Source organism: Armigeres subalbatus, chromosome 3, assembly GCF_024139115.2.
Source record: "Armigeres subalbatus isolate Guangzhou_Male chromosome 3, GZ_Asu_2, whole genome shotgun sequence".
In the NCBI taxonomy this organism is placed as follows: Eukaryota; Metazoa; Arthropoda; class Insecta; order Diptera; family Culicidae; genus Armigeres; species Armigeres subalbatus.
The window spans coordinates 292,760,224-292,782,660 of NC_085141.1; the positions used below are offsets into that span (position 1 = coordinate 292,760,224).

Here is a 22,437-nt window from a genome sequence, read left to right on the forward strand (position 1 = left end):
GACAGACCTTTGGTTACGCGTGTAGATCTTAAAGCCCTACTTAAGGATTTTTTTTTTTGATGGCCAAGAAGTTATTCTTCATACACATTCTTTACTATGTACCACAAAGAGCATGCACCATATTTGAAACAGGTCGACAGACCTTTCGTTACGCGTGGAGATCAAAAGACCTTACTTCAGGAATTTCTTGGATGGCCAAGAAGTCATTCTTCATACACATTCAATTCTTTGTAGCACAAGGAGCATGCACCATATTTGAAACAGGTCGATAGACCTTTGGTTACGCGTGAAAATAGCGAAAACCCGTTTTTTTTAATTAAAGGTCGTTTTTACGCAGTTTTCGTGATAAATAATAAAATGTTCTACATTATCAGAAGTATTCAGATACTAAACAATGCAACACGTCTTTTAGTTATGATCTAACCGAAACGTTATCACAGTTATTACAGTGGCGAGGATGAAACCTTTGGTGATTCTCACAGTTATTACATCCAACAGTTCCAAGATATGTGATGATGATGATGATGATTAGTGTTCTCAGGTTTTTATTACCAACAAGAAAACGATTGATGAATGCCTCAAGAAATTTCAATAAACAATAAATTGAACCAAAAGCCATTAAATTAACATCTAACTTTTATTGAGAGAAATACAGACGAAAATCCTATCAATTATCGTAGTACGTCAAGCGGAACGACCGCTCGTTGTCCTTCCGCAGCGCATCGTGCATCTTGCTGATCTCCTCCAGCCGATTGGTGATCCCCGACGTCGACGTCTCGATCCATTGCAGCGAGTTCATGTGGGCGTTCAGAATCTTTCCAATCTGCACCAGCGGATCGCTGGGGTCCGAGTACTTGTTCGATTCGTTCAGGTGCTCGATCACTTCCTTGAGATCTTCCGACATCTGTTTCAGCTGGGAATCCAAAGTTTCCGCCATCGAGTACGTCTGGCCCCGCTCGATGTCCACCTGTACGATTTTGGACAGTTCCTCCTCCAGTGGTAGGATACACTCTTCAAGTTCTGAGTGCTGCGCGGTGATGAATTCGAGTTCTTGCTCCATAGCGTCCTGCTCGGCTTTGACCTTTTCGACAGCTTCGTTCAGAGCGACGATTTTTTCTCCGTTTCCCAGCAAGAGCTTGTCCCATGCGTTGACCTGCGTGGCTTGGTTGGTAAACAATTTTTCCTGCTCCTCCAGCTCCAAGGTCCATTTGTTGATGAATTCCTCTAGTTGACAAAAGTTCAGCTGTTGTGCGCCGGAAACGGAAGCGGATTGTGTCGTTTGGGTAGTCGTTGTAAGATTTGCAGCAGGTTGTGTTTGATTGGTCGGTTTCGGTACAGTGAAGCTTTCCAACGAAGGCTGATTGCTGGTGGTAGTCGCGGCAGAAACAGCAGGTGTTATGGAACTGAGCGTAGGTGCTGCCGCTGGTACCGCTGTAGAAGCTGTTGTGATTGCTGCAGCTGGCGCCGTTGCCGCTGATGTGCCGGGTCCAAAAGTAGAAGCTCCAAAAGCGAATCCAGTGCTGGCAGCCGTGGTAATGGCCGGAGCAGCTGCTCCCAAAGCCGGTGATAATCCAGCGGCACCTGGAGTTCCGAATGTAAAACTCATAGCTGAGGATTAAGCTGATTTTTATAAGCTTGGTGCACTCAACAGCAAAACGAGCGAGCAAACGATGCGATTTCGCGGATATTCAACTTGTGGAATGATTGAACGTGATTGACAGTTCGTCATGTAAAATAATGTGTGTGTGACTAGGGTGGATCACTTTTTTATATTTTATTATGCCGATAAAGCAGATCATCAATCACTATGCACGGAAGAAATAAACTACCCAATAGTGAGTTTAATTCACCCAACCTCGAACGTCCGTACGAGAAGCCAAAATTGAGTAAGTAGGGTCGAAAAGTTTGCCTTTAAGGCTACATTACACCTCGGGAAAATTTTCCGCCGGATTTTTGCCCCCGTGTATTTTAAAGGGGGCCGGGATTTTGATTTTCCGTGCCCAAATCCCAAAAACATCGCATATGCAAAAATGCATGGGGAAAAAATCCGCGGACCAAATTCCCGAGGTGTGAGGCTACCTTTACTCCCATGTTAAAAAAGTGCCCAACGGAAAATTTATTCACCCAAATGTAAGTTTAATTCACTCAGTTTCGACCTCAGGTGATAAAACTCAAAATTGGCTTCCCGTATTGAACTGGCGTCGTTGGATTGTTTGGCTCTTTTGTTTTTGACAACAAAAGAAAGAGTGGATGAAAGAGAAGAGAAAAAATAACTCAAAAGTAAGTTTAAAAATACTCAATTTTGGGTACTTTTTTTTCTTCCGTGTGGACTTAACCACGAGCGTCTCCCGCATAGAAATAAATTGTAGACTGAATGGGTAAAATTTTAAGTTTTCCATTCGGCATGTGATCATTATAAGCTGTACGCCCGAATAGAAAATACAATAGAATTACATTAAAATATCATAAAATTACAATACATTTTATTGATGAACATTCTTTTCTATTGTTCTTCTATTGTATCAATTAAATTGCCTTATTGTTGTTCCAATAAACATTCAATAAAATCTATTGACAGAGAAATGTTGACAATAGAATAACAATAAATTCTATTGTAATGGCAAAAATTTATTCGAGAAATAAACGATTTTTTTATTGTTACGGTAACTAACAACCCCTATTTTCTATTGTAAAACTCCCATTTACAATAGGATTTATGGTGAAAAACAATATTCTCAATTGTTATTATATTGTGAGCAGCAATAGAGTTTATTGTAATTACAATTAAATTTATTGTATTGTTACAATAATTTCTATTGTAATTCTATTGGACTTTTTTATTCGGGCGATTAATTTACAATAATATCATTAATATTTTTATCGAACTAATCATATATAATTATTGTCAGATCATACATGTGATAGTAATGATTACCGGAATGGGAAATGAAAAATAATTTGTGGGAAAAAAAATCATACATGATATAATTTCGTTACCCGACTGCATATAATGAAGTTTTTCCGAGGGTTTTTCATTTTCAGTGTAATAAATTTTTGTGACATTTTTGCCAGCGGCAGTTTTTTTTTCATTCGATGCCGGTGAAGATCTGGTAGGGGAACCTAAAATTTAAACAGCCTGTATTGCATCTACTTACATGCATAGCTTTATTATATCTAGATAAAAAGGAAAAGGATTCTTTTATTATATTTCTCCCATTTTTGTTTATTTCCAGAATCATCCGGTTTCATCGACTACGCGGGAATACACCACTTCGAACAGCGCTAGCGGATTCATAAAATTGGCTAATCCGTAAGGATCTGCTTGTGAACCTTGGAAAGGTAAGAATCTGTAACAACCTTCGGTGTTCCGCGTGTAAAACTTTAAGACCTAGAAACGCCAAGGAAAAAGGAAACGTCTGCGTACGTTTTGACTGTTTTCGCATGGAAATACTTTCTAAATGTACGCAAACGTATCCATTTTACTTGGTTCATAACATCGATCCAAAGCATTGATTGAACGGTATGCTAAAGATTGTGTCAGGATGCCGGAACTCTGATGGAGATATTAAAGAGTACCGCACGTAGGATACGTTGCGTTTGACAGAAATCTATCCAACGCATCCTTGTATTTCGGCATGACATATCGCTTCCAATTATTGCACCAATATCAGTTGGTAGTGATTGGTCCCTTAGATGTTATTCATACCTCCGTTCTGCTCATAATCTTTGGTATATCTTAAGTAATTTTTTACTAGGTACTTCACGTGAAAGCAAGAGTGGTGCACATCTTGAAAAAAAATCGTGTGTATATCATGATTCATGATTCCCACTAAATGGATGAATTCTTTAAATATAATTCACAGGTAAAGTTGTTGAGTGTTCGGTACACGCATAGAAATTTTGTTACGTTGATTCAACAAATTGGTTTGTTGAATTCAACCTTAACTGTTTGTTACAATGAAAATCAAAATTTGTAATGTCAACTAACCAATTTTGTTGATGTAGCCATAAACCATGTTTATTTTTACAAATTGTTTTGTTGATATTATATGTCAAAGAAAACCAATATGGCTAACAGCGTATCATAAACTTGTGCGTGCCATATCAGTTGCAGTGGGAAAAACGATTCCACTCCACATTTTTTTTTCTAGTGGAAAACAACATGGAAGGAAAAAACCGAAAGTGGAATGGATATCGCCATTGTTTTTTTATATGTAGAAGTAAGTATTTGTTTAAAAATAAAGCTAAATATTTAATATTTTTATAAATATAAATGTTCCACCTTTTAGCAAATGTCTCAGATTAATCCCGGTCTATTCTCATCAGACAAATGTAAAGAAATATGATTGAGGTCCTATTGAAATGGACGAGGAAATGGATACGCGATCTAAAAAAAAACAAGTGTTATTTATAATAGCATGAACATAGTTTGCAAATAAAAATTGATAAATATTGCATTGTAAAATATTTGTGTTTTTGTAACTTAACCTCAAATTTAAAGAAAAAATATTGGCAACTCTACAAAAAATATAGTGGTTCTAACAAACACCTTTGTTAAAGTAATAAAAATATTGTTAAAACGACAATACGTCAAAATAAAATTAATAACTATCATGATTGTTAGAACAACAAACATATTGGGTTGAATTCAACAAAAATGTTTGTAAGCCCTGAGATAACAAACATGTTTGTCGTATTTGACCCTTTATTTTGTAGAATTTACAATTTATTTCTGTGCGTGTACACTAAAATGGTCCTGAAAACGCACCTCAAAGTAACCCGCATTCCACTCTCGGTAATGGGGGAGACGGTGCCCAAGTAACATGAGTATGTATTGTATGAGTTGTAGTTGTATGAGTGTAAAAAATACACACTTAGAAATTTTTACAGTATACGGTAAATTTTTACCGAACTTTCAACAGCTGAACGTTCGGTAATATGTACGGTAATTTAAACAACTACCGAACGTTCGGTACTTGATGTTTTTCGATTACCTGTCAAAAATTACCGTACAGTTCGGTAATGGAATTTTTGCTCTGACGTACGAATTACCGTACTGTTCGGTACTTCGAGTAGCGTAGGTACCGAACCTGTTCGGTAATTTGTTTTGCTTGGTCATATTGATTTGGAAAATTTCGAAGTTTTTCATCATCCTGATACAAACTTTTTTTTTCAAAGCATTTTATTTCAATTTTTCTTTGCAAACAATAAAAATAATTAAGTCAATTTTGGAAGTCACGAGTTTACGATGTTCATTCCCAACGCTCAATATAGCGCAAAAGGCAGCATCGGACGTGGTGCAGTGAAGTCGTCTTGTACCTACAGATAGATATAATAACAAAGCATGAAATATTTGGATTTGTTATTCAGTCAGGGCTCTGCAAAATCACACCAACCACCAATCAACTAATTACCATTTTGCAAACAACGTCTATCAAAATTCATTGGTGTGATTTCGTCAAGCCCCTACCATATATGCCTTCTTAAAATTGCTGATTTTATTTTGCTTATAGTCAGAAATGTTGTCTTGCGGAAACTTATGGGATTGAAAATATTTCTTCAGCAATTTACCTGTTCCGTCGCCACACTTCAGGTTCCTGCAACTTTCCGGTCACTAAAAGCGCGCACATTTCCACCACAAGCCGGTCACAAATGATTTTTCATTTTGAAAATGGCTACCAATATGACAGATCATTTTAGTTTACCGAAGATCGGTACATTCAAATGAATTTCACAGTTTGTTCGGTAGTCTTTTTACCGTATATGGTGATAATTTGTTTTTACCGTACGATTTGTATTGATTCCACCGAATATTGTAAAAAATGACAGATCGTTCAAACAAATTTACAGAACTACGGTAAAATAAATCATGTTTACCGAAAAATCTGTAATTTCTTAGGTTTACCGAACTATTTCGTCAATTTCTTTACCGAACAGCGAAATTGAATTTGAGTGTGTACATCTTTCGAACATATAGTATGTTACGTTTTGGTAAGAAAAACTGCTTTGATTACTTTCACACGACCCAAACAGCGCAAAAATTATCGATATTTTCAACATCTTTCAGTTGCAATCTTGTTTTTGATTGCACATTCACAAGACTACACACTTAGAAATTTTTACAGTATACGGTAAATTTTTACCGAACTTTCAACAGCTGAACGTTCGGTAATCTGTACGGTAATTTAAACAACTACCGAACGTTCGGTACTTGATGTTTTTCGATTACCTGTCAAAAATTACCGTACAGTTCGGTAATGGAATTTTTGCTCTGACGTACGAATTACCGTACTGTTCGGTAATTCGAGTAGCGTAGGTACCGAACCTGTTCGGTAATTTGTTTTGCTTGGTCATATTGATTTGGAAAATTTCGAAGTTTTTCATCATCCTGATACAAACTTTTTTTTTCAAAGCATTTTATTTCAATTTTTCTTTGCAAACAATAAAAATAATTAAGTCAATTTTGGAAGTCACGAGTTTACGATGTTCATTCCCAACGCTCAATATAGCGCAAAAGGCAGCATCGGACGTGGTGCAGTGAAGTCGTCTTGTACCTACAGATAGATATAATAACAAAGCATGAAATATTTGGATTTGTTATTCAGTCAGGGCTCTGCAAAATCACACCAACCACCAATCAACTAATTACCATTTTGCAAACAACGTCTATCAAAAATTCATTGGTGTGATTTCGTCAAGCCCCTACCATATATGCCTTCTTAAAATTGCTGATTTTTATTTTGCTTATAGTCAGAAATGTTGTCTTGCGGAAACTTATGGGATTGAAAATATTTCTTCAGCAATTTACCTGTTCCGTCGCCACACTTCAGGTTCCTGCAACTTTCCGGTCACTAAAAGCGCGCACATTTCCACCACAAGCCGGTCACAAATGATTTTTCATTTTGAAAATGGCTACCAATATGACAGATCATTTTAGTTTACCGAAGATCGGTACATTCAAATGAATTTCACAGTTTGTTCGGTAGTCTTTTTACCGTATATGGTGATAATTTGTTTTACCGTACGATTTGTATTGATTCCACCGAATATTGTAAAAATGACAGATCGTTCAAACAAATTTACAGAACTACGGTAAAATAAATCATGTTTACCGAAAAATCTGTAATTTCTTAGGTTTACCGAACTATTTCGTCAATTTCTTTACCGAACAGCGAAATTGAATTTGAGTGTGTAAACTTAAGTACTAAGGATGTTTTCAGTAACCGACTTTCAACATGGTTCTGTCAAATTGAATACCAAAACAACACGTTCAAAGAAATAAATTTTATACGAAAAACGAATGAAAACAAGCATGCATGAAATGACACCAAAAAACAAACACCATTTTAATAATATTAATAAACATATACAAACTGAATAAATAAATCGAATTTGTTCCGAAGTCTCGGTCGAAACATTATATGCGGCTCATGTTTCATTGGTTAACTTTTCATTTTACTTCTCCTAAATTCATGCGCCATTGATTGAAGAAAAATATAACTATGCCAAATCATAATTTTGAAATTGATATGCAAAAGAAAAACAATATGGCGAGTTGTCGATAAACAACAGGGTCGATAAAGAACGTTCATAACATTGATCTTAAAAGATGTTGAAATTACGTTACTTCTTCGTAATTTCTATCATTGCGGTATATATTTTGAAGAAACAAATGTCAAAAAATGAACATGTTATGACATTTTTCGTAAAATCTTCTTGTAGACATGTTTTATGTTGTGAGAATGTAAAACGAAACATCTCAAAAAACCAAACAAATGTCAAAAATTGACATGTTATCAGCAAGTTGTGAGAATGTAGTATGAAACTTCTTCTCTGATCAAATTGCTGTATGTTTTGCAAAAACCTTATCATAGCTTTCCTTGAACATAACATGTTTTGTATTTCATTTTCCCGACCTTTATTCAACATCATTAATAGATCTTAGTTAATAATGATGTTTTCGGTGTTACTTGGGTGGTTAGATCATCCGTTCACTGTACTATTAGACGATTGTCGAAATATTGTTCTTAACTGCTATTAATGAATTCCTCAATAATTTTGGGAAAATGTATAAATAATCTTAGAAGATAGTAGAAAAGCTATATAAGGCAATAAACGAGAATAAATGAAAAATAATAGAACAAGTTTATAGTGTTGGCTTATTATTAACTGAAAAAAGAAAGCAAATGTAAAATTTACACCACAGAGAGTGGTGAAATATTTAATACTAGTTTATTCGTGGACGCAGTAGCGCCCGTGTCAGGTGTTTTTTTTTTCAATTTAAACGGTTCATTAATTCATGCATTAAAAAAAATCAAAATTTTCAACGTCTGTTGCCTGTGATTTTTTTTCATCAAATGCTGTGTCTGGTTGTCTAAGGTTGTCACTGGTTTTGTTTTCTGCATCTGATAGTAAAAAAGAATTGAAGTGTCAAATATTTTTTTATTTGTGAGAATTTCCCCGCGTGCTGCGTCTGGTTGGCTAGTCACCGGACAGACAAACAGGGCTATTATATATAGTAATACATAGTATAATACAGTAATCGTATAATTAAATGATTATCGTACAGCGTTTGATTTGGATTAACAGTTGAATCATCAAAAAATCGTACTATTGATAGTTTTCGTTGAATATTATCAAACACCGAATGATCACATGAAACAAAATTGAAGATAAACTAATTATTCATGCACAGAGAAAAAAAAAGTTGGGATTCCAACATTTTCTTACTTTTATTTTAAAAGTTTGAAAAAATTGGTGTTTATAAGAGCTAAAACTTTTGAGTCAAATGTTAAATTGATTGATTTAAAAGTTTTTTTCAGTTTAAAGTTTTGATTTTTACCAGTGTAACCTCTTAGAACAAAAGTTGTAAAATTATCAAATAAGCTTGAACATTTCATGTTTTTGGCAACACAGACAGGAGAAAAATATGTAACTGGCAGCCCGCACGACTTTCAGTCACAGTTGAAAAAAAAAACTCATGGAAATGGAAGCAGCTTTTGTCTACCGAAGGCAAATCAACCGGTTCCAGGTTCCACGATGTGTGGAACGGGGTGCTCAAGATGCGGCACTGGTGCTGGAAAATATGCTGCATTCGTCCTTTCATAGGTGAGTGGATAAGTTCGTTATCATATTGTAAATATAAGGAATGAACACAATAGCACAAAACGGCTTACCGTCGCCGGCATGATTTCACAGTTCATATGTTTTTTATCAAATCCTGCCGTTACCGTCGTCGCCCCTCCAATTGCGTTCGTGGCCTAATGATGTGGTTATTTGTATACAATGACTTGTTTTGCTTGCAGGAAATGGATAAAACTTGGACCGTTTTCGATAATCTCCACCAACGGAAGGACTCTCAGAGATGCTCTTCCGAATCTTTGGGCAGCACACCGTTTTAGAAGAGCTACCGCCGAGGATTTTCGACATGTTACTTCTCTTGTCGCTGCTGGTCGAGGTGGAGAGGACAGAATCGCCGGTACATTTTTCCCAAATGAATTGATTCAAAAAATGAGAAAATTATAAGATTTATTTTATTTAAACTTAATTTAAAAGCAAAAGCAAAGTGATTGTGGGATTTAAACAATAAAACAACATGAACATATGAACGTTTCTTCTTTTTTTGTTTTTTTATTATTAATGAACAAAACAAAACACAATGAAAGCTAACAAGGTAAATTAGTAAAAACAAAAGGTAAATAAACTTTTATTTTAAGAACATATTAATACATTCAACAGTCGTGAATAGTTAAAATAATAGCAAAGGCAACAATTCTGAAACAACAGTTTTACGATTGTTAATCCGACAGTGCTGAACTTTCTACTGAAAATCACTAACGCTTTTTCTTAAATTCACCAACGTTTCTTTTAATTTTACCAACGATTTTTTTTTGTGTGTGGTAAAATTGCTTTGCAAAAATACATGCAAAAGTTGATGTTTTTGAATGGTAACGATACTTAACAACCCATTCAATGTTTCATCATAAACACAAATATTATAAGAGCTATCGTAAATATCATTCATGCTATAATTAACGTACGGTATTTCGTATGATTCTACAAAACATTCAACAATAATTTTCTATACTGCAAAAACGATAAGTTGAAAAATAGTTGTATAATTTCATTTTATACGGGTCTTTTTTCACGATTCTTTTTTTTTCGCTCGAAAAAATGACATCCGCTGCGGGCCGATGAACATTTGAGTGAATTCGGAGCTTTTAGTTCACTGGATGTTCACATTGATGTTCATTTTTTCCTTGTCATAAGACGAGTTTATACAATCCCATTGAATTCCACCACTTAATTGTATCTTGACAGATACGTATTTCGACCTCAACAGTAAGGCCGTCTTCAGTGTCTCGTACTTGACTCGACTCGACGAGACACTGAAGACGGCCTTACTGTTGAGGTTGAAATACGTATCTGTCAAGATACAATTAAGTGGTGGAATTCAATGGGATTGTATAAACTCGTCTTATGACAAGTGAAGACATTCCACTAAAAATGCTCAAAATAATTTTCTTATCAAAACGTTCATTTTCGGTAAACTTTGCCCTCAGATGAGGTTTTCTTCTTACTGAAAATCGACTCGTGACGTCATCGTGGTTTAGTCCATAGTCCAGTGCATGATGACGTAGGTTGACAGTTCACAGAGCTTGTTTACAGGGAGTCTCTGGAGCAGCTTCCGGAAAAACTGTTTTGCGATTAATCAAGAATATTGATGTCTGCTGTGGTGGATTTATGGTAGGAATCAAACACAGAAAGAACAAACATGGTTCTATTAAATATTTTGCCCTTTTGATTTGAAAAGTATTCAATTTTATTGAAAATAAAAGTTCAATTTTCATGTGCGAAAATGATTTATTTATTTTGAAAGTGATTTTTCACGATTTAGAGTGTACGTTTAAAAATTGTACTTTATGATATTGTCTATGCGAGTCATCGCTGGAACGTCGCTGGACCGTTGCGTCGCTCAACCAACGAGCGCTTTCCAGTTTGGTGCTGCAGCGACGCATTGAATTTGCCTGCGTCGCTAGAGCACTTACTGGAAAGGGTCGCCAGCGACCAGCGACGTTTCAGTCGAGCGACGAAGTTGAGACAAGTTCATACATGTTCTTGATTTTATCTGCATCGACAATACGAAAATTGAGCAACTGCCAAAATAGTCAAATAAAAATATGTTTTATTTTGCAAGTGTCAGCAACTGCTCGTGTCAGTTTTTGTTTTGTGCAGCTCGTGCAGCTGCAATCCGGCGAAAATTGTGTAAAGGATCAGGGATCTAATCCAGCATCATTTCGGTATTCTTGCATTCACCGTAAACATTCCAGAGGAATCCAGGAATCCACCGATTGAATCCAGTCAATGCGAGATGACTTTCGGGATGAAACTCTGGAATAATTCTAAACCAACATTTGAAAAGGGCGTAACAGCCAAAATTTATTCCTTCTGATTCTTCGTTCACATATAAAGCTTTATATGTAGACAAAGAATCAGAAGGAATAAATTTTGGCTGTTACGCCCTTTTCAAATGTTGGTCTAGATTTCCCTTCTGCCATATTGGCGCAAGTAAGTACTTCCAACCAGGGACTAAAAATCTCTGATAATAAGTCCCTGCTTCCAATTTTACTGGAGAATAATTGTATATGCTTATACATAATGGGCTTATGTTTCGTTCCAGCAATTGTTTGCCGTTGCCAGACGACCTGGATTTCATGTTTAGCCCTGCCTACCATTGTTCATTCCAACAAGGATTATCTCGCTGCCATTGCAGTTAAGGCGACAACAAAGGTAAGTTTTCGAAACACTATGGTCTTTTATTTGTACATAAGCTTTGCTAATAACCCACCAATTTTCTTTGTCTACTTTTGTTTCATGTACCGGGTCCTGACCGTTTCGCCCACTATCGAAGTGGAAATGGCTTACGCATCTATACTAATATATGCCCCCCATCGCTAGCTCTGTCCATTGGCTCATCAATCAAATAAGGACATAACATTAATAAATATTTTCCAAAAACAAACTGTGCAATAAGTTATTTGTTTGTGAAATCAGAAATAGAAAAAGAGAGGGAGTTTGACAATTTATTTCAAATTTCATAAACTTTTATTTTAGGGGTGGGTAACTGGTGGAAATCAACTTTTTTTATTAACAGTTTGTTGACTTTTGTCTTGAACATACACAACTCTCTATGAAAAAGAACCAACGCAACTTTTTGTTTTTACCAATGTTTTTTTTTAATAATACCAATGAAATTTCTTTGTGTGAAGCATATCACTAGAATATTCGGATCAAAATGATTTTGAAAGAAAATTACTAATTTTTATTTCCAGCTGATCGATTTTAATTCTAACACCCTGTAAACAAGCTCTGTGAACTGTCAAATAATTGAGGTTAAGTTAAGATCTTGCATAGGTCTATTAGGTTAGGGCATGCATGTTGAAAAGAAAAAACTTTGTTGTGCGAGAAAGGCGAAAAGTATTGTATTGTTCAAGGGGTAAGCCACTCGGCACAGTTCCAGAATATCTGATTGTGCCCACTGTGCCTTGACTGTGCCTAAACTGTGCCGAAGGTGCCGAAGCAAAAATAACATTATTTTTGGGGGCACTGTCTTTTATGTATGTATGGCATCACGGACAAAAATCATTTGTTTATGTTTACTAAACAAACACGAAAACCAGTGAAAGTAAAATTTATTTCATCTAAACTTTTAAGTATTTTGTTCCAAATTATATAATTATCGAACCACTATCTCCAGTAAGTTTATTTTAGTGAAATACCAATTATGATTATATGCCAAATCAATTGTGCAGCCTGCTATCATTTTTCAGTGAGCCGGGTGGCGTAATCAAATTCGTTGTGGAGAATAGCAGCTCGACGAAATAAAAATTTTGGAACTCCTTCGAACGAAAGCTTTATCCGCTAATGTCAATTCGTCCGCCGCTTCAGTTACCATCAGGCGATTCAACAGCTGGACTGGCAAACAGATCTGGCGATCCCATTAAATAAGGACAACATGGTTGCCGAACTATACCAATCATACAATCCGGAGATGTTAAGTGGCTCGCCTATCACACCATTACCACCGCCACTTTTGTCAACGGACCAGCGGGGACGGCCACTAGAAACGGAATGAGGTTCATTAAATGTTTCATGGATGAAAAATTTACGCAATTAGCCTTCGAGTCTGAATAAAAAAGATGTCGGACAGGCAGCATGTCGGAACGGCACCCCATATGTATAATACGTCTTCGAATCTTTCACCATCCAAGTCTTCCTGTACACACGGCCTATTCCTCCTGCCATATTTTCTTATCGACGTCTGTTTTTCACCATCTAACCGGAATCTTAATTACCGACTCCATGATCATTCCTTTCAAAGTTCTGACCGATAAGCATCACCAGCAGCAACCGCGTCTGGAAGTGTTGACTTAATCGGACCAGAAGTAGCATATCTTACAACAACTGTAAGAAGAAATTCCAGAAGCTCTGGAGGAACCTGAGATAAACAAGCAAAAACCGATGGTAATCTGTGAAGTTCATAAAAGTGATCGTTAGAACAGCACAAGAAATGATCAGAAGTGCCATCGGTGAGTTGACTGACGGTAGCAGAAGCATTCTGATCTGAGTACCAACACAGATTCAAGCGGTATCTAATTAGGAGTTGTTTTGTCTTTCGTATATTTTGAATATGCGCTTTATCACATTTATTGGCTCATTGATAAAAAGAGATTTACTCTAATCCGGAATTAAATGATGAATATAAAACAACCACTGATTAATCCTCCTATCGATAATGCTGCCTTTCTCGTGCATTGTAAAACAGTTTTTAGGCCCATAGTTCAATCGATTAATATGAAACAATGGGGCTGGATCCCGATTTAAGTTTCCCAGATAAGTTATAAGACATCAACTCATCTCTTTGTGCTATGTTGAATAACATATAAAAACGATCCTTCGGCCCTCCAATAATAAAAATCGTGTCTGGAGTAACATATGGCATTTTCGTTACACCAACAAAAAATTAGCTAAAACTATTTAATAATGATTCATTGTGGAAGAGAAATCATGATCACACGTGTGCATTGTTTTCGAGTTGAAAGGATGTACCTAAGAATCTGCATGAACTGATGCGGATGCCCGTGATGGTGATGATAGAAGGATGGATTAAGCGATTTACATGGCTTGATACGGAAAGCTATAAACGCAGTAGAACGGCACAATAGCAACAGCAATATTTCACAGTTAGCCCATATACATTCCATCTGCCGTTACCGTTCCATTCTATTGCGTTCAATTTATTCCTTTAGAATCTATCATTCCCGAATGCCGGAAACGAATACTTCGTAATAGTACGGCATGAATGGTTGATAGAAGTTTAGAGCAAACGTCACCAATATGACCAACAAAGGGATGAGTGATATGCATATATGAATTAAGACCGCAAAATTTGAACCAGCTGCAGCACAGGGTGGTGATCCTAGTATAATATTATATTGGCCTAAGCGATTCAAGAGGGCCCATGTTGTCATAATGTACCAGTGAAGCTGCTCACAAGTCTAATGGAATTGTCTTTCATTAGGGAAGCATGTGAATAGCAACCAGAAGAATAGTGCAGATTGCGAAATCATTCAAAATGCAGAACAGAATAGCAAAGTGCTGATAACGTTGGGTTCCATGGCAAGCATAACAGCAGTGTAGACGTTCTACTGGACGCCTGATTGGCAAACCTGCAGCTCTACCAGATAGGTAGATACATTTTGTGGAATTATAGTCGTCATCGGGCTGATGTTGCCCTGCTGCTTGAACGTCTTTTATTGTGCAAATAAAGGTTCTCTAGCAAACAAAAATGTAACTATACTGCCGCTGCTTACTGCTGACAGGGCTTCTCTCCGTTCCTGCTCTGAGTAAACCACTTTTTATCGAAGGCGGTACACCGCGGGCATATTCAATTAAACCTATTCAACGCTGTTCTCCTTAAACATCAGGTTCATCGCGAAGCAGGTCAATTTCGTCAGCTCAGAGCACAGCAAAATTGGTTTCATCCAACAACACTGATGGCATCATTTGGAGCGGGAAACGCAGATATCTCGTTCAAACCTGCACTCCCGCACATAAAGCATAAGGCTTTGATTGGAATTCCTTTAGATTCCGTAGGACTCACTGCGGTTGAATAGAGGAAGCTGCCTTCCTAGTTGTTGGCCGTTCAATGTCTTCGACCTTCCTAATCATACTTCTTTTTCAACTTGGCTATTCCGCACTGGAGGGGCGGTGCCGGAGTTTTGCTTGGTAGTTGTACTGCAACTTGATTCCGGTAACAGATCCTCATCAATAATCAACTTCTCCGTGGATCCGCTGGTATCCAAGTCTGTCGGAGTTGCTGGAAGTGATAAAGCAAAGTTCTGCTGAATCGATTCTGTTTTCCAATTTGGTGATAGTTATATCACAAACCTAGTTACTTACATCATCCACCGCATTTGCCACGCATTCACTGGGAGAAGTTTCTCGAATGTCGTCCCATCTTCTGGAAATGTGGCCAACGGTTGACCAGTGCGAAGGAAGCGCTGCATTTCCGATATGATTGTAGTCTGGTTCTGGTAGCTAAATCTCAGAGGCTCTGAGTCAGAGCTAAATGTGATGATGGACGATTGCTATTATTTTTGTTTTCACTTTTGTTTACTCTTGACATTTCATGAATGACAGCTCAGCTGTCAAAATAGGATAATGTAAAGAAGGGTGCCCAGACGTGCCGGAAGTGTGCCGAAAAGTGCCGCCGGCACATTGTGCCGAGTGGTTTACCCCTTGGTATTGTTCGCTCTTGAATTTTATGTGCAAGTATTAATAGTTCTCAACTATGGATCATTGCACATAAAATTCATTGTTAAGTCAAATAGAACGTAAATAAATTACCTTCATATTGTATATGAATAAGTATTAAATATCGTTGATGATTAATAAATTTTGAGTGCTGCACATAAAGTCGTGATGAAGTCATTCGAAACTGTTTTATGTGACTCACGTATATAAAACATAATGGTAATTTGATCTCAGTGCGGTATTCTAGAAAATGATAAGCGCGACAATATTTTAGTTACAAGATGAAGATTGTCGCTTCGGTTCCCTTTGTTTTGCTGTCCGAAACATGTGTGGTACCTAACTGTCAAATCGCATGTATTTTTCCTTCATTGACATTTAGATCCCCTAATCCTCACCAGCAAAAGATGTTCCGGACAGCGACGACAGCGACAATGTTTATCTTGTAACTTAAATATCTTTTTTTACACGGTTAGAAAAAAGTACCTAATTTTAGGTACTTTTTTCTCTTGCATCTCCCTCCCTCTTCCCTTTGTTGTCATAAAATGAAGAGCAAAACCACTCAACAAGGGCATTAAAGTGTAGGAACCCAACGTTAAGTAATCTCATGTTTACAAAAGTTGAGTAAAATTTACCTAACTTTTGGTTAGTTTCTATTTAAAATTCAGTATATTTTACTTAATATTAAGTGAATTTTACTTAATTTCAAGAAAAAATTACTTAATTTTGGGTTCCCACACTGAACCCCCGATTTGAGTGAAAAGTACCTAATATTAGGTACTTTTTTCTAACCGTGTACATTAGTACTTAACCCTTAAAGGCGGATTTGAGTGAGGAACCATAAAGTGAGTTGTTTCGTGGTTCCGTGTAGTCTACTTTATCGATAAAGCGCCGCTTCTTTTGAGCATTCTCTTTTGTTGACATTCTGGATCGGTTGCTTTCTTTCATCACGTTGTCCGTCACTCAAATACCAGGGCTGCCAATCTCTTTGAAAAATATTAACTTTTGGTAAGTTGAATGTAATGCTTTTTCTTTGACGTTTTTATTTTTAACATTCATTGATCAATTAATATTGGATAGACTAATAACTATATGAAAGCAAGTAATTCTGATATGCTACGTTTTGACAGGGCAAGTGAGTTGAACAACTCAGTTGAATTCAATTGACTTGCCAAAAGTTGAACATGTTCAACTTTCTTTTCGTTCAAGTGAATTGAATTAAGATGTTTACACGTTCCATTCGCGTGCGATTCAAGCGACTTGCTCAATTCACTTGCCTTGTCTAAACGTAGCAATAATGTCAAATGGTTTTTAATAAAATTATCTTGACAAATTTTTGGTACTAATAATTGACTGCTTAAAAAAATGTTGAGGTAAAATTTTCTTGCCCGCATGTACCATTCTAACTCAAAGTATCAAAATTCTGACAACCTGGCAACCGCTTCCTCGGCAGCGATGGTGATCGACTGTGCTCAAAAAAGAGGCCGACGAATTCGCTTCACACCGCAAGTTTAATGGTTGTCATCGCGCCCTAAAACAATTGAAAAATTGTTCGTGTTTCGATAGTTTCTCGCGTTTGGAGGTTATTCTGTTATCAATGCCCGACACTGGGGCTGTGTGTTTACGGTGCCGAGAGTGATTTTCTTCTGTGGTGAATGAAAAATGATGGAAACTCAGGAAGCAACATCCGCTACCAATATCAACAACATCAATAGCAGCAGCAGCAGTAGCAACATCATTGACGCGATAAATCGGCGAGCGGCAGGAGGCGGTGGAAGCACTAATGGCCGGATATCGAATTCGGGAATGGCGGGCACCCCGCAGTCCCTGGGTGCCCTCTGTCGCATTTGTATGTTAGATGGGCGCCCAGAAGATGGCCGCTTACCTTTGGAATCTCTTTTCCGGACGACGGTGGAATCGAAGACGCTTTATTCGATGTTGGTCAGCGTTTGCTCACCGCTGGCGCAGGTCAACAACGACGGAATGCCAGATAAAATATGTACGGGGTGCAAGGCGAAGTTGGTGCAGGCTTACAAACTTTACGAAATGTGTATCAAAAGTGACGAAAGAATTCGGAAACTTTTGCAAGTGCAGGCACAACTTGGAGGAGTTCAGGTAAAACAGGAAGTGATAGACGATGATGACGACGATGTGGAACTATCAAATGTCGAGCTGTATTATGATGGCCAAGTTAAACGAGAAGATCCGTACGAGGATTACTTCTTTGATGGCGGGTTCTATGGGGCTCCGTTGGCTCAAACTATCCACAGCACTCCGAACTTGCGGATACAGTCAGTGCGGAATGGACCGGAAGTGTTGGTGCAGCTACAAGAACATAATTTCCCAACGATCTTGACTCCGCCAAAACCGGCTTTTCAATGTGAGAAATTCGTAAAGGTCACTCCTAAAGGACACCACTGCACTCTGTGTGGTAAAGATTTTAAGTATTTCAGCTACTTCAAACAACATGCTCTTGCTCAGCATGATCCAGAAAAGCCCTTCAAGTGCTCTCAATGTAAGTACACTTTTAAATCTGAGCAGCGATTGTTTATTCACATGCGGACCCACATGGAACCGGAACTTCCGCTTGTCCCTGAAAGTTCGATTGTTCCAGAAACGGAATTACTTGAAGCCGAACCAGATTTGGATCTGGACCACACCGACGACTTGGACGAAGAAGAGAAAAAAGATTTAGATATCTCCATTAATCCGGATACGGGAGAAAAGGTTTACAAATGTCTAATCTGCCAGAAGCAGCTGACCACTTTGCCACTGTACCAACGGCATCGAACGGTTCATACCATTAGAGGACGTCCCTTCGAATGTGGAATTTGTCATTACCGCTTCGCTATGAAATTCAGCTTCAATGCTCATATGCTGCGACACGAACAAGGCAAGGATCCCGCTCAGCCTGCTTCTTACAAATGTACCGAATGCGATGAGGCGTTCCCAAAACGGAAGCTTTTGAACATTCACATGGTAGCAGAGCACGACAACAATTCGGATGATCCGCCGCCACCGCTGAACAAAACCGCTCCCGCAGCCATCTTGACCGCTAGCATTATCGATGGTCGCCATGGCCATGCCTGTCCAATTTGTTCCGAAACATTCAACCGCGAATCGGTTCTCAACAATCATATGAAAACACACGAGCTGGAAGCTGCCCAATTGAAACATTCAGAAGTATGTTACGCCTGCACCGTTTGCGGTGTAGAATGTGAATCACGTGAATTATTCAACAACCACATCAAAACCCATCCTGACTTCCAACTTCCGAAAGAGTCCGATGCAGTCGATGTTAGCGACGATGAGCAAACACCGCAGAACGGATCGGAAGACCCCCTCAGCATTACGCCAAAACAGGATGGAAAACCCGCTGTCCGGTGTGAACTTTGCCACAAGACATTCCCCTATGCGTGCAATCTGAAACAGCACAAAATCATCCACCATTCGGAGCTGAAACCGCACGAGTGTACGGTTTGCCACTATCGGTTTGAGTATGAGGGTACTTTGCTGCGACACATGCAGAAACATTCCAAATCGGAACAGAATGTCACCGCCGTGCCACCTTCCCCTGCTGCACCCCTCAACCCAGTCGACGAAGTGAAGAAGGCTCCTCCCGGAGCTTCGCTCGTTTACAAATGCAAACTTTGCTCCGCTCGGTTCCAGAAGCAAAAATCGATGGCCTGGCATTTGAAAACCCATCGCTCGATCGTGGCCAATGAAGGCAGCACCGTTCAGGAGTTGGAGCAAAGTCTCCACTCGCCGACATCGAAGAGCGGCAGCAGCGTGGGAGGACCACAGGCATCGTCTTCCCCGGTTGCGTCGGCATCCGATGGATCATCGCAAGCGCAAAGCGCATCGGCCAGTGCCTTTGCCGCCAAGTTGGACTTGAAGCCGCATTCGTCGACTGTCAGCAAAACTGGCTCCCCGAAAATGTACAAGTGCGGTTATTGTCCTCAGGTATGTGGTGTTATTTGTGTATAAAATCTCTTACATTCCAAGAGTATATTCAAATAGTTATATAAGATAACATGGTGTGAAAGAAATGTCGACATATTTTATTAAAACAATTTCGTATATTCTGCCTGTTACTTTAATAGTTTCACACAACATTAATGATATTCTTGTATTTTATTCTAATACACAGAACCTTGACTCAGAGGATGCATATAATCAACACCTGAAAGGTCATCGCGTGCGAGCAGATCCCTCAGATCCTTTGCAAGATGACAGCGAAAGTCCTCCGCTAAAAAAGAAGCGCTCTTGGGTGCGGTCAGGAGAGCACCATCGATGTCACCTGTGTCACAAAGTATTCACCTTCCGCAGTCAACTGCAGCAACATACCGCTTTGCACCACCAACCTGGAAAGCCGTATGAATGCGGTAAATGCCACTACAGCTTCGTGCACAAGCTGAACCTCAAGCGGCACGAACTGACCCATTTAGAAGAGGAACGGCTAGCCAATGAGGAGGAAGAAGATCCCATCAAACTGCTGGAGGATGAAAACTTCAATGCGAATCTAGAGGAGATGGTCGAACCGGTTCTAGAAGAAGGACACACAAGCAATCGGGACGGCGACAGCGAACCACGAACGACGAGTGGGGAGACAACTGGGCCTACAAAACGTAACAAATGTGTGGTTTGCTCGGCGTTGTTCCAACGGGAGGATCAGCTGATCGAACATTTGAAGACGCACATCGAGCGGATCAAAACAACCAAGCAGGAAACGCAAACCGCCAAAAAGATATTCAGCGACGATAGCGATCGAAAGTGCAAACTTTGCCAAAAGGTTTTCAAGTTTTCCTGCCAGCTGAAGCAACACATCCAGATGCACCACTCCAAAGATAAGCCGTTTGAGTGCAGCATTTGCAAGTAAGTAGGACTAACATGCTCTTTGATCTATACAGAAGGAATAACTTCTTGATGGTCGAAGAGCATCGTTGTCATGATTTTTGACGTAAACTACGTCTAAGGGGAAGACTCAGATACAGGGTGTAAAACCGAAATTTCCAAATTCGAGACCGTCACGAAATTAGGATAGATTTCAAACGCTAATAGCGTCTTTATCTTTCGATGGATTTTCGACATTTGCTTATCAATCGATTCAGAAACTCTCCAGCAATTTGCCAATTCTATTGATACTATTGAAAATCAACGTTAAACTATTGAAAACGTTGTTTCTTTCGAAACCGGGTGAAAAATTCAAATCCGTTCATAAATCCCCAACACGGACATCAGATTGCAGTAAGGTACGGGCCTTTTGATCCACTGCTTCGTTTTCCCTGTGTATAAAAAGCCCCGTGTTTCGCGTGCGCGCGTCATTTTCATTCTGGATGTCACGGCGAGCGGACCAGGGCGTCCAGAAGCGGTCCCAGTGACAACGGCTGTCTGAGCGGTGTGGTGGTGCGGATGAAATTTTTTCGGTCGGTGGTGGTGGCGGTCGTGGAAGCAGCAGCACATCATTTTCATCCGTGTCCCATCTTCGGCGGATCTGGCAATCGACGGCGTTCGTTGAGCCGAATCATCGGATGGCAGTCGCGCAGCCCAGTGGCTGCTGATAAGGCACATAAGTGGCAATTAATCGGTTCTTTTCAGGACCATCATTATATTTGGGAGGAAGGTTAAGTTGAAATAATTTTCCTAAAGTGCAACCGTTAGGAACTGGAAAATTCTTCGGTGAAATTTTCTAGCGTAATTCGGAGTTGTATGATTTTAGTGATTGCGAATGTTGATATTAGACGAACTTTCTTCATAGAACAAAGCATAATTGTTTGGCATCGGCAGCGGAATCATAGCATTAGTGCCGGTCCGAGCATAGGCTGTCATCGGAAGATTGCTACAGCAATTTATTCACTAATGTGGCGTTTGCAACGATTTGGATGTTGTCGGCACAACATGAAATTTTCCCGCGAGACTAATTTTGTATTTTTCCTGTTGATTGAAAAAGAAATCGGTTCCGAGATGAACTTTATTCAAAGCGCAACGCTAACGTTGGTAGTTGAATCCCAAGTAAGTATCGGAAGGAGACCATGCAAACAATTGATTCGCATTATGACTGACGCTCCCAAGAGCCACTTTCATTGATGGTAGCCGATCGTTAGTACTTCATATCAAATATCATATCTTATCATAGCATATCAAAGAACATTGTGGCCAAATTTCATAAAATTTGGTCAACAAAAACCCCCCTGACAATAATAGAACAAAACCTGCCAAAGCCGTCATTCCTCCTACATCATACAAGAACATTTAAACTGAGCGCTGCTAATGTTAATGACGACGACCGCGCGACCCACACCATCGCCGGGAATAAAATTTCCGGTAGGAGCTCCGCCGATGCCGAAGGTGGTACCACGGTCTGCTCTCCGCGACATCTCGAACGAAATGGCTCGCGCGCGCGGAAGAGCTGGTTTCTTGTAATCAATAAGGTTGAACCTGTAGCCACGCCCCTTTGGTGAGTGTGTGACGGTTACACAATATTTGCAGTCATACCGGACAACAAAGAGGCGGGACTAATGAGCCATCTTTATTGATTATAAGAAAACTGCTCTCCCGCGCGCGTGGCCCATTCCAGTTCGAGACAGCAGCACCTACGGACGTGTTTTTTGTTCGCGCATTTTG

General features: G+C 39.0%; 2 protein-coding genes and 2 long non-coding RNA genes across 4 annotated transcripts in view; 3 read left to right on the forward strand and 1 right to left on the reverse strand.

Moving 5' to 3' along the window:
• Positions 1-618: 618 nt before the first annotated feature.
• Positions 619-1,728, reverse strand: LOC134220318 (nuclear pore glycoprotein p62). Its single transcript, XM_062699341.1, has one exon. It carries the CDS (start codon positions 1,604-1,606, stop codon positions 668-670), a length of 939 nt encoding a protein of 312 aa, XP_062555325.1. The 5' UTR covers positions 1,607-1,728; the 3' UTR covers positions 619-667.
• Positions 1,729-3,233: 1,505 nt separating this feature from the next.
• LOC134220320 (uncharacterized) lies at positions 3,234-12,094 on the forward strand. The gene is made up of 3 exons (XR_009981860.1): positions 3,234-3,339; positions 11,681-11,790; positions 11,912-12,094. It is a non-coding gene; the product is annotated as an uncharacterized LOC134220320 (long non-coding RNA).
• On the forward strand, positions 8,943-9,604 carry LOC134220319 (uncharacterized). Its single transcript, XR_009981859.1, has 2 exons — positions 8,943-9,108; positions 9,306-9,604. It is a non-coding gene; the product is annotated as an uncharacterized LOC134220319 (long non-coding RNA).
• A 5,154-nt stretch (positions 12,095-17,248) lies between the features above and the next one.
• LOC134224835 (zinc finger protein 26-like) overlaps positions 17,249-22,437 on the forward strand; it is a 32,853-nt gene continuing 27,664 nt past the window's right edge. The window contains exons 1-2 of the mRNA XM_062704439.1: positions 17,249-19,776; positions 19,964-20,688. Of these exons, the coding sequence (XP_062560423.1) occupies positions 17,476-19,776; positions 19,964-20,688 (3,026 nt within the window). The 5' untranslated portion in view covers positions 17,249-17,475. The remainder of the gene's footprint in view (positions 19,777-19,963; positions 20,689-22,437) is intronic.

Excerpts from the sequence above, each read along its gene's own strand:
- LOC134220318 (XM_062699341.1), bottom strand. The coding sequence starts at position 1,606 with ATGAGTTTTACATTCGGAACTCCAGGTGCCGCTGGATTATCACCGGCT.